Genomic DNA, 13,223 nt, shown 5'->3' with positions numbered 1-13,223 from the left:
CTGAGAAATGTGAAATTACATGGGGTTATTATCATGAGTGGGAACATTTGACTCCTCTGGGTCACCCAGTTATTTCACACAATCCTATTTTCTTGTTTTGTTCTACTTCTCAGTTTTTATTAGAGGTGCCCTTGAAACCCATTGTGTGTGCTGCTTCCACAATACAAGTATAATGAGATTTCTGCTCTTGAACATGTATCACAGTAATAGGATTAATGGATGCTGTTGCCATAGTAACGGGACTGCTGCCGCGAATCACCAGCTGGTCTCTGCGGCCGCGCTAAAGCCGCGTTCCCATTAATTGTACATCGACCAATCAGAAAGGGGCATTTGAAAACCAATCGGGACATGGATCCCAACCAGCCAATCAGAAGAAGTGGAACGTTGCCGAACCAGGAAGTGTGTGGAATGTTCCTGCTGCACACGTGGTAGTGACAGGAGCCGGCAGAGCTTTGTTACCCAGAGACCTTTGTTCTGTGACCCGGGCGATGCCCCTGATACCGGTGTCAACACCAATCTGACTCTTAGTCTAGGCTGGCGCACGCACAGGGCACTGCACAGTTGGAATGCTGTGGAGGGCTCAATAATTTGGATTATTCAAAGGTAAATACTGCATGCATCAACCGATCTCTTTAAATGTGTTGAGAACTATATTTACAGGTTGGGAGGGTGACATGCAACATTTAAAGTAACCAAAGAGTAATACATTTGAAGCAGTAAAAGTCTGTGTCCTCCAGTAATTATACAAGTGTTAAAATTGAATTGTTTGCAGGAAGAAATTGTGTACCACTTGCTGTCTTAGGGCTAGGTCACACTTATGACCAGGGAGGGCTGACAAATTTTAGCCTGGGGAGCAAGACTGTATGCAGCAGCCAAATAGGGACATTTTAAAGAAAAAAAAAATGCAGATGACCCAGACAGCCCCTGCTTATGGTCTAATAGTAGTAGTGAGTACAAATACTTAATCACACTATACTTTTTAACAAAGCTGCAGTAAAAGATCAGTGTAAGACGACAACTTATTTTATCTTCATGTCTCATATATGTGAACATGACAATCTTGGAGTCCGGTTGTACCTGGACAAACAACAATGTCTACAGGATCGTCTTCAACAGACCGCACCATCAACATAAACGCTTTTTTTTTTTCTTCTCTTGCTTTTGGAGTTTAGGATGAATGGCTGTCATTAAAAAAGACATAAGATGTTCGTCTATACGCAGTGGAGGCTGACATTTTGCCGCCTGAACCAGTGTTCGAATGTAGCCTATCAAATCACTTCAAGTCAGGGCCATTACTGGGTCACTTTGCATTGAATGGCTGTAGTGGCCTGAATATTGGTTCAGCACCTCACACAGCTACTGATCTCCAACCTAAAACATGGCTGCCTCTGGCTTAAGTGAATTGAAAGCCTGCATTTGGCTGCCTTCCATGTGTCATGTTGTTTCGTACATCTTTATATATATATATATATATATATAAAGTCCACTGTTATGAGTATACAATGCAAAAGCCTACACATTAATAAATTATTCTCTTGGCTAGGCCCAGGTGTTGTGAAACTACAAGTCACAGCATGCCGTGACCGCTATCTACTGGCAGAGTATGCTGGGGCTTGTAGTTTCAAACACCTGAAAAGTCACAGTTTGGCCAGACCTGCTCTTGGCTGTTGTACAACCAATAACATTTTCTTATCACAGACCAATGCCCAATTAGTGTCTCTTTGTCTTTGACCTTTCTCAAATGCCACCCAGACTTTCCACAAAACATAGATTATTTTATATAAACGAATGATCATTGGTATAAACAGTTATATAACATGTCTTCTTGTAGATTGACCCTTCCATCATGACTGATTTATCGCAGTATGTGGACCTGACGGATTACAACTTTGTATTTGCTACGGTCTGCATAATATTCAACCCGCTGTTCTGGAATGCAGTGAGTATTGTCTCTGTCTATGTGTCGAGTAGCAGTTTATGTGGAACAGTGCTTGGTAACGCTACGTACACACCGGTTTTCACGAAAACGTTGACTGGTAGGTGGGTGTTATAATAATGTCACCTCATCTTGTACTTGTAGTGTAAGAACTACGCTTTCCAGTACGCATTGAGCAGCTCAGACTGACAAGTGGATTTCAGAGCACCCGAGCTGACGAATGCAACTCGTATTACCCTACAGCAGTGCTGGCTAACCTGTGACACTCCAGGTGTTGTGAAACTACAAGCCCCAGCATGTTTTGCCAGTAGATAACTAGCTGATAGCTGGCAAAGCATGCTGGGGCTTGTAGTTTCACAACACCTGGAGTGTCACAGGTTAGCCATCGCTGCCCTGCAGGTTATGGGACTTGCCTCTTGCACCACAAATATTTGTAATGTGGTTCATTTAGTAAAAACACTCCCAAATCTAATACTGACCACACATGCAGCAATATCTCGAGGCGTGTGACCACATAATGGCCGTGATGCACAGTAATAATCTGATCAACATGATCAGATCGTTATTGTACATATTGGTATGATAGGCCTACTCAGAAGACCAAAATTCATCCGGTCCACTAGTTCATAATTCTTCTTATTAAAAAAATTATTACTATTTTAATTATTAATCTTAAAAGGGAAAACAATCTCTAATATATTTCAGGTAAGTTTTGGTGAAATATTAAGATAGAATTAATGTAAGTGAATCACGGAAAATAATGGGCAAAATCTTAAAGAAAAAAGTTTGCTTATTCTTATATCTTCAAGATATTCATTATAAGGCAAAAAGGAGAGATCAATTTATAGCATATTATGCTTAATATTATATTTCCTATATTTTGGTGTTGCGTTATATTCTTCTAAACTTATTCCAAAGGTTATAAAATTGTCTTCAATTTTGAACCCTTATTGAATTTTATGATTATACACAATGGAGTATATTTACTAAACTGCGGGTTTGATAAAGTCGAGATGTTGCCTATAGCAACCAATCAGATTCTAGCTGTCATTTTGTAGAATGTACTAAATAAATGATGACTGGAATCTGATTGGTTGCTATAGGCAACACCTCCACTTTTTCAAACCTGCAGTTTAGTAAATATACCCCAATGTGTTTTTCTGACATATCAATCTTAAATCCTCAATAAATATATATTTTTGAATATCTGTGTGTTTGTCTCTGGAACAGCCTATTGTAGTTAGATGTGAACCGTGTAAATCTGTTGATAGAAGTCATCCCATTCTCTTACATTGTCAATCAGTAAGTCCAGCCACCCATCTCTGATTTACATCATGCGCTCTGTAATAGTTCAGGGACCCCAATCGTCTTCCTGGCAGTGCTTGTGGGGGATTTTCAGCTACTGAGCTGTTTTAATTTTCAGCCTGTGTAAAACCATCCTTGGGAAAGTAGAAAACAAAGTCTACGTCAGGTGCCTGTTCCCAACAGACAGACTGACCCTGAAGGTCACATACCTTACTATGAGTTTGGCTGCGGACTTGGGACTCGGTACTGGAAGAAGATGAAAACCAGCTACTTATTGGCACCAGACTGTATTTATACATGTTCTGAATGAAATACTCCGGGCCTGATTCATTAAGACACTTAAATGCCTATAGTGACGTATTTAGCGTAACATCGTTCTGCGCCTACCCAGAAATGAACCATACGCCATTGAATGCATGTACCCTTACTACAGCCTACAATTTCATGGGTGGAATACGGTGGAGAGGGGGCGTATGCACGTACTCAATGTACGGTAACAGCAGGGACCGAATGAAGGTTTGGGTATCTCTAAGGTATGAGTTTTTCTGTCGTATCACTTGCAGCAGCTACATGTCGGGTGTAAGTGCCGAGTGATAGTGGGTTCTTTTGTGAGTTTATATTTCACATATGTATTGGACGTATCCTGCAGTGTATTGTCTGTTCATCATCATCATCATCACCATTTATTTATATAGCACCACTGATTCCGCAGCGCTGTACGCAACTCATTCAAGCCCCATTGGAGTTTACAGTCTAAATTCCCTAACATGCACACACAGACAGAGAGACTAGGGTCAATTTTGACAGCAGCCAATTAACCTAGTAGTATGTTTTTGGATTGTGGGAGGCAACCGGAGCACCCGGAGGAAACCCACGCAAACACGGGGAGAACATACAAACTCCACACAGATAAGGTCATGGTCGGGAATTGAACTCATGACCCAAGTGCTGTGAGGCAGAAGTGCTAACCACTTAGCCACCGTGCTTCCCATCTGTTAGAGCAGAGCGCACTTAGACCCGTCTGAGCCCCCTTCCCTGAAAATTTTGCCAGCCAGGTGGCATTAAGAAGTAGCCGGGTGAGGGCAGTGTAATACTTTGTAATAATAATAAAAAATGTTGGAGGTTATTGCCCACACCTTCCAGGACTGGTCAGACTGGTGGTCAGTGGTCTAACACACACTGCTGGCTGTAGTGCTCAAATAGTGCCTGTTATAATAGGAGAAACAATGCTTTATTCTATTATAATAGGGCTCTGTTGGGCTCCAATAGGCGGGTGGCAAGTAAAAACAGCCGGGTGAAGCACCCGGGAAATAGGTGCCGGGGAGAACACTGCCTGTATTCATTAACAGGTGTATCTTTACCTCTGCTCCTTGTTGAATACGGACCTGCGTATGATCTACCAGAGCTGTTTAAAAAAAATTGCACAATACTTTAGTCTTGCGTGCCTTCTTTAATCGGGTCCTCTGCACGCAATCACGTCCTTTCTGTTCAGTCTATGGTATTTAACCTCCAAAACCCATTAGGTATCAAATAAGAAATTAGACAGCATTGTCACATCCCAAAATAATCCAGCCTTATATTTTTATGTATACCAAACAGAAAATGTAAGAAGCAAAAAAAAAAAAAGCCACAATTACAATGTCTATATATTAGCTATTTTGGTGGTTGGCCAATTTAGTCTTCTATAAACAAGGTAAAGTAAGCCCCCCTCCAAAACAAAACTTAATATTTACATAGGGGTATTTTACTTTAATTACACTTTTTTTTATTTATTTTTTAACATTTTTAAATCTGAAGCAAAAAAAATATATTCTCTGAGATACCAAGGCGCTTAAAAAGTGTGAGAAATGGTGCGGCTCCTGGAATGTGTAAAAGGCAATGCATGGGTTAAACCTGAATTAGTAGAGGAAAGTTGATGACAATTGGAGGCGTTGCTTGAAATGGGGCGTTTTGGGGGCTCTGTTCTGGCATGGAGTAAATGGCAGTTGGAATCATGTATATTATACTATATATTAAGTATTTTATATAATTGTGCAATCTGTCTGTACAATTCCTCTTTCCACCTAGAATTTTTTTTTTTTCTTAAGGACAAAATTCTTTGCAGTGATCTCAATTCATCACCTTCCCTGATTATGACCTCCCGCAGATTTCATGTTACCAAATAAATGTTATTGAAAAGCGAGGGACGTGTATTAATGAAATCTGGTGCAGAAGAGAGAGGGGTTTTGCCCATAGCGACCGATTAGATTCTAAGTGGGGAATTTAATTCTGTCACGAGTAACGCGGCGCTAAATCTATTACTGTTAATACTGTAATCGTAAGCCTGCTTTCTGGAGCCGCGAGCAAAAAGCTGGCGTTGAAATTACTGTATTAACGGTAATTATACGCACTATTACCGGTGTTACTTTTTACAGTAATGCAGCCAATTGAATTCCTCCCTAAGGGTTGATGTACGATGCTCAGTACTTTTTTCCTTTTTTTTTTTTTTTTTTTTTTTTTTTTTTTTTATTGCTGAGACAAATTGCTGCCTGTTTGACATAATTGTACTGGAGCTGCGTACCGCTATTTTTGCTAACAATTCTAGATTGTGGTATAAAATAAAAATGTATTGGTAAGATACAACTACAAAACACCAGTGTATTTCCCCTCGTTTGAACAGCACGTTCACAGTTCGCTCACTAATGCTTCTGAATACTTCCTGAGCAGCAGCATGGCGTACAAAGCTTACCAAAAAGTTGTGGGAGTATAGTCTGTATTCTTTGGGGTTTCTGAACACTGCAAGATATATTTTTACACCAATCGGAGAGTTATGGTAGAGTTGGTTGCTGCCAGGGTACTGATGGATAGAAGAGGTCATTTCAGAGACACTGTTGTTCCAACAAGGACGCCTCTCTCTCATCACGCTACATAATTATACCTAGATGACTATTGCCACTTTTGATGAGATGCTGGAGGTAAATTGGTTTCTAACATACAAATATCAAGAATAATTAACAGGTAAAACAACTGAAAAAAGAAAAAAAATGTTTTGAGTGGATGATGAGTCGGTAGTCTGGGTGGAGTCCTGCTTTTACAGGTGCCTGTGTGAGAAGCTTGGAGCTGACTGACCTGGAACTAGTGGAGAAGGCGTCAGATGACTCTCTTCCTTTGTATTGGCTCAGAGTTGGTCTCCTCAATGGACCCTGAGGTTTTGAAAGGAGAAAACATTATTTAGTAGTTCAACAACAACGAATCTTGCAATACATCTTGTATGACAGAAAAACCAATCCAGTCTCTTTATCTCAATACGGTACCTTCCGAACTGCAATTCCTCAAAGTATGGAGGTGTCCTCTGGCCCAAGGGATTGGATGGCTCCAAGGTCCCTAATGTGCTTTATAAAATAATAGAGGAGACATAATACTGCAATTTTTGAAGAGCCTTTTGTGTTCGACATATTAGTAGATAACCTTTAGATTAAGGCATTGCATTGCAACTTTAGCTATTTGTATACAAGAGTAAAATTTTGAACACGGTCCCGTGAAATATCCACCACATTCTGCGTTTGACCTTGAAACTTCGCCAGCGGTGTTTGGCCTAAAGTTTACACACTCCTACCCTACCCGCACCACACCGCAGAATAAGGTTCATCATCCTCTTTTCATTACGAATTTACAAACCCAGGGCATTGTGGTACTCTGCAGAGTGTCCAAGCGGAAATTGGAATCCTGGAACCTCGCACCTATGCAAAACCGCCTGTTCTGTCACAAAATGTTGACGCCATTTCGATTATCTCTACTGTTAACAATTTTATTTGTTTTTCATTTCATTAAAATAGCCCAAGTTACTGAGTATTAGTGGGGATAAAATGGGAGTAGATAATTGTGTTCCAGATGATTTGATCTGATATTAGGTATGTACAACGTGACTAAAGAGAGAGCGTTATATGTTCGCTGTCTGGAAAACAGGGTCACGGGGATATCCCATTTTGTTGTTGTTGTTTATTACATTATGACTGTTGGTTGTCACTTAAAGCAAAGTTCTCTACTTCATTCATGGGTTATAAACACATGTAAAGATTATTAGTGGGTTTAAGAAGGGGAATGTGGCCCTTCTGAGTTCTGTCTACAAATCACAGAACAACTGTACTCCTGGTGGGTGTTCTTTGTTGTGTCTTTCAGAATATTGGGGGATATTTAACTTGCATTAGATCAACGCTGTAAGTTATTGTATTTTTTTGTTTTTGGCGCACTTAGATACTTTTTTAAGTGATTTATTATTTTTACCATTTATTTATATAGCTCTACTAATTCCGCAGCGCTGTACAGAGAACTCAGACATCAGTCCATGCCCCATTGGGGCTTACAGTCTAAATTCCCTAACACACACACACAGACTAGGGTCAATTTGCTAGTAGCCAGTTAACCTACCAGTATGTTGCTGGAGTGTGGGAGGAAACCGGAGCACCTGGAGGAAACGCAAACACGGGGAGAATATACAAACTCCTCACAGATAAGGCCATGGTCGGAAATTGAACTCATGACCCCAGTGCTGTAAGGCAGAAGTGCTAACCACTGAGCCATCGTGCTGCCTAATTGCATGCCTAATTACAAACTTCCACAAGCATCATTTAATTATTAAAGCTGTGCTACCACCTAATTGCAGCCTCTTGATTGCGATTGGTCTCCAGTCCCCCCCTCACCCTTCCTGGTTTTTCGAACAGGACTGTGATACATTTGGGAAAAATGGTTGCACTGAGCAGCCTCTGGGGTCTAACTTGGGGGCAACTTAGGAAAATATTTTCCTAGGTGGTAGTAGAGCTTTAAGGTAGCCCGACTCCACACCCTCTCAAGTGTAAAAAAAATAATAAAAAAAAATAAAAATCTGGGGCACCCACTTTACACAACCGTGTCTGCGCCTCGGGACTCACGATTGTCATCTTAGAGATCATATTTAGCCCGGCGTTTAATAGGAATAGGCAGGTGCTCTGTTTTGTAGCCGGTGCCCCAGATCTCGGGCTGCTTGGCTTGATCTAGATGACAGAAGTGTGTTTACAGCATGCAGAGCAGCTGGTATACACCACACAGATATCATTTCATAGCAGAAGTAGCCCAGGTAGAAAATCATACAGCAATCTGCAACCCTTGATGTGGTTCAGGTACTTGTTTTTGCTATCCGATTATGTACGATTATATGTAGCAGTGCGGATAGGCTGACTAGCGTTATACCAATCTTCAGTAGTGATTTGCACCGTACAAGCACATTGATTACACATTATTATGCTATTGTTTTTGCACCGATGTGATGCATATTGTCATATATAAAAATAAGCCGACTGATTGTTTTCTTGGGGGCATTAATGAGTAAACTGCAGATGGCGGTGCTCCCGGGGACAGAATTGTTACCCATTTTGTCAGCTATACTAGAGGTCACAGGTCAGAACTGTATGCATGGAGTACTGAGAATGACTGAGAGGTTGGCACTGCATCCTGTGATGACACGATTGGTCTGCTGCGTAGGTGGACTGTGATGAGCGCACAGGCAGGGAGCTAATCGACTCTTAATTGATGCTTCTTGACATTTTCTTAAAGTGCCGGGGAATGCAATCATTTGCATCTTATGTTGGGAGAGAGTTGGGCTATTCCTAGATACATACGTGCTAGGCACATTCATGATCCACATATTAGAATCTCATTTTGCATGTGAACTCATGTTTTGCAAGACGAGGAGGTGTATTTACTAAAGTGCTAGTTTGAAAAAGTGGAGATGTTGCCTATAGCAACCAATCAGGTTCTAGTTATCATTTATTTATTGCAGTCTACAAAATGATAACAAGAATCTGATTGGTTGCTATAGGCAACATCTCCACTTTTTCAAACCAGCACTTTAGTAAATATACCCCCAGATGTTTAAATGAGAGGTTCTCTTTCTCCCTGTCAGCGGACTGTTCAGTGCCTCGAGGATGCCACCAATCCATTATCAAGAGTGCATCATGTGGCACTTTAATTTCCATAAATAATAACAATAGTTAGTCACCAATTTTATTTATTTTTATTTTTTTTGTCCTATGTATGTGTGTTTTTATGTGTGTAATCCCAAAACCAAAGTGTTTGACTTGTCGATTCTATTTTTAAAAGGTATAATTTGAAATAAGACAAAGGTTTATTTAATAAAATGGTTGTGCAAGTGGTGGATCATATACTGTAACCCATAACAGCCGGTCACATGTCAGGTTTCATGAGTCTGATTACCTTTAGCTTAATGATGGCCAACAGATGGCCCTAGGGCCGCATGCAGCCCTCTGTACCTTCTTCACCTTCGGCCTCCTGTCCTTTACTGCTTCTCAAATTTGAACACTTGTATAAAACCCCTGCTGATATGTTATTACAGATAGGGGTCTCTATGTTTGATTAAATGTGTTGTTTTAACTTGTTACTGAGAACAAGGGTAATGTGCGGCCCTAGGTTAGAGGGCCCCGATGTGTATCCCGTTGCCAATCGCTGCATTAGATGATCGGTTCCTGACATCCGATTGGTTGGTATAGGTTACAGAACAACCTAAATCCGTGTGCTTACCTTCAGTTCCCCCTCTCTCTGTGCTGGTCAGAGTGTCGTCTTGTGCGTGGAGCTAGAACTAGGTAAGTAAACGCTGATGCGCTGACACCCTGCCTACTCCCGCTGGCACGACCTCCTAGTTAGATGGTTGGCGACTCTGTCTCCTTTTATCTCTTGTGACCCTCTGATCTTCAGACAAGAATGACACAGGAGATTACCACCTCTTTCATCTTGTCTCTCATAAGATGCTCACTTTGAACAACCCTCTTGATGGCAATAAAATGATGTTTACTATTTGTTCTGATTACATATGACCCCTTTGATTTAATAAGATCGACAGTCTGAAGAATTCTGGGTGATTTTTTTTTTTTTTCTTTTTTTTTTTTTTAACACAAAAAAAAAAAGCCCAAAACATTAGGCTAAAACAATAGCTACAGCCCACACAGTGATACAAGCAGTGTCAAATATTCATGCACAGTAGATTCAAAATGCATTGGCATTCAGATTTTCAAATCGGGGTATACACATCATCCAAAATTTCAGGATACAATAAGATAACACAGTAGTACCAATACAAAATACAATCGTTGACCTTAATAACAAAGGAGGTGGCTGAATGTCTGCCCCGGGCATTGCTTTAAGAGAGCTCCACCTCCCTCGATCCTTCAGTAACAAGTGGGACGTTCTCCCCCTGTATCATATTCTTTCATATTTGTCCACTAGGTTTCTACTGGCGTACATGGAACTTTCATGGCCGACTGTATCGTTGACAAAGTAAATCCAGCTACTCATAGTCGGGCCTTCCGGTGCCATCCACTCCCTAGCTATGACCACTTTTGCCAACATGAGAAACATATTAATGAGCAGTCTAATAAGCCTACGGATATTTTTGTTCAAGCCCAAACCAAGTATACATAGGGCCAACACTTTACCTCCCACTAGATGAGTTTCAGTTAGACATATAATATCCGCCTCATACTTTTTTAATTGGGATATAACCAAAGGCCGTTTAATTTTATCATTTAGGCCACGAACATTCCAAGTCAGGATTTTAATAGAGCCCCTATTCATCTTCCCAGTCGCCATCACACCAGGGAATACATATAAGACCTATCCCCCTTAGAAATCAACCCCCTCCAGCCCAGGCAGACACCCAGCCACCAGTGAACCACATTAGTATATACCAAAATAGCCAATCTCAACATCTGAAAGTATTTGCATAGAGAAAAAAAACTATATCACTCCTGACACTGCATTGAACTCTAACAAACCCCCCCCTCCCTACCCCATCCCAACAACCCCCCTCCCCGTACAAATCTCCTCAAACAACGCACACAGCTATCTCCAAGTATTTATGGAAACACCAGCATACACTGAAAAAAGGAGAGGGAGATTGCGACCCTTTAAGCAAGGGAAGCCCGCCAGCCCATAACTTTACCCTACTACTCCTCCAGTACCCCACATCCACCCGATCCACTAGCACCAAATATAAGATCCAAAGCATTTTTTTTCCCACAGAAATATCACCTTATAATTGACACCTTTGTAAACATTCAGTAACTTCTATATTAATCAAAGTATTTCAGTATGTATAAGCATAAATCAAAGTGATACACATCTACGGAGCTTATTTCACATTTGTACACTTAATGCATTAATACACTTGTATATTTTTTTAATATTTCACAACTATACAGTCAGGAGGTTGACCAACTTTAAGTTACCAATAAAATGTTAATATTTTTTTTTTTTTTTAATGTATGTTTTGCATCCTAGGGGTATATTTACTAAACTGCGGGTTTGGAAAAGTGGAGGTGTTGCCTATAGCAACCAATCAGATTCTAGCTGTCATTTTATAGAATGCTCTAAATAAATGATAACTAGAATCTGATTGGTTGCTATAGGCAACATCTCCACTTTTTTAAACCCGCAGTTTAGTAAATCTAGCACCTAGAGTTCCCCTCTGAAAACATCTCTCTGCTTTCTGTGTGGACTTGACGCACCTCGTAGTTCGTGGCAGTCCCCTCGGCCGGCTAAGGTCTTTGTTCTCCATCTGAGACTCTTGAGACAAGAAATACATTTCGATAACATTTTAGTTATTGAATACTTGGCAGCAGAAGACAGGACTCGGCTGTGTGGCTGCCAGCGCCGGGTTACAGAACAGCAGAGGATTAAGAAGTGTTGCGTGTCTGTGTTACTTAGAAATCGGCCGCACATAACCCGTCTCACTTGACTAGTCTTTGTCCGATGATTATTACGACACTTTTACATAACGCGATCCTGACCCCAAAATGGTCTGCTCAGAAGTAAAACTATTAGAGCCGCAGGTCACCTAGTGCTACAGCTGGTGATGAAGTGTGGTTTTATAGACTGCAGGTAATTGTTAGACCAAAGTTCAGAGCATCAACAGTAGAAACATAGAATTTGATGTCGGGTAAGAACCACTTGGCCCATCTAGTCTGTCCGTCTTTTAACTATGGTAACCTCAAATCCTATATGATCCTTTATGCTTTGTAAGGATATCCGCATGTCTGTCCCAAGCATGTTTAAACTGTGCTACTCTATTATCCTCTACCACCTCTGACGGGAGCTATTCCACTTATCCACTACCCTTTCTGTGAAGTAGTTTTTCCTCACATTTCCTCTGAACCTACTCCCCCCCCCCCCCCCCCTCTAACACTTCTCTTCCCCCCAGTGTCAGTACATGTCCTCGGGTTCTAATACTTCTCTTCCCCCCAGTGTCAGTACATGTCCTCGTGTTCTAATACTTCTCTTCCCCCCCAGTGTCAGTACATGTCCTCGTGTTCTAATACTTCTCTTCCCCCCCCCAGTGTCAGTACATGTCCTCGTGTTCTAATACTTCTCTTCCCCCCCAGTGTCAGTGCATGTCCTCGTGTTCTAATACTTCTCTTCCCTCCAGTGTCAGTACATGTCCTCGTGTTCTAATACTTCTCTTCCCCCCAGTGTCAGTACATGTCCTCGTGTTATAGTACTTCTCTTCCCTCCAGTGTCAGTGCATGTCCTCGTGTTCTAATACTTCTCTTCCCCCCCAGTGTCAGTACATGTCCTCGTGTTCTAATACTTCTCTTCCCCCCCCCAGTGTCAGTACATGTCCTCGTGTTCTAATACTTCTCTTCCCCCCCAGTGTCAGTACATGTCCTCGTGTTCTACTACTTCTCTTCCCCCCCAGTGTCAGTACATGTCCTCGTGTTCTAATACTTCTCTTCCCCCCCCCCAGTGTCAGTACATGTCCTCGTGTTCTAATACTTCTCTTCCCCCCCAGTGTCAGTACATGTCCTCGTGTTCTACTACTTCTCTTCCCCCCAGTGTCAGTACATGTCCTCGTGTTCTAATACTTCTCTTCCCCCCCCCAGTGTCAGTACATGTCCTCGTGTTCTAATACTTCTCTTCCCCCCAGTGTCAGTACATGTCCTCGTGTTCTACTACTTCT

General features: G+C 41.4%; 1 protein-coding gene across 1 annotated transcript in view; it reads left to right on the top strand.

Annotated features, from left to right (window-relative positions):
- The first annotated feature begins 391 nt into the window (after nt 1-391).
- The window catches only part of PEMT (phosphatidylethanolamine N-methyltransferase), a 104,407-nt gene continuing 91,575 nt past the window's right edge, over nt 392-13,223 (top strand). Inside the window, exons 1-2 of the mRNA XM_075179199.1 lie at nt 392-603; nt 1,832-1,939. Coding sequence (XP_075035300.1) covers nt 1,847-1,939 — 93 coding nt within the window. The 5' untranslated portion in view covers nt 392-603; nt 1,832-1,846. The remainder of the gene's footprint in view (nt 604-1,831; nt 1,940-13,223) is intronic.

This window comes from Mixophyes fleayi, chromosome 7 (genome assembly GCF_038048845.1).
Source record: "Mixophyes fleayi isolate aMixFle1 chromosome 7, aMixFle1.hap1, whole genome shotgun sequence".
NCBI classification, from domain to species: domain Eukaryota; kingdom Metazoa; phylum Chordata; class Amphibia; order Anura; family Limnodynastidae; genus Mixophyes; species Mixophyes fleayi.
This window is presented reverse-complemented; position numbering and strand designations above follow the sequence as displayed.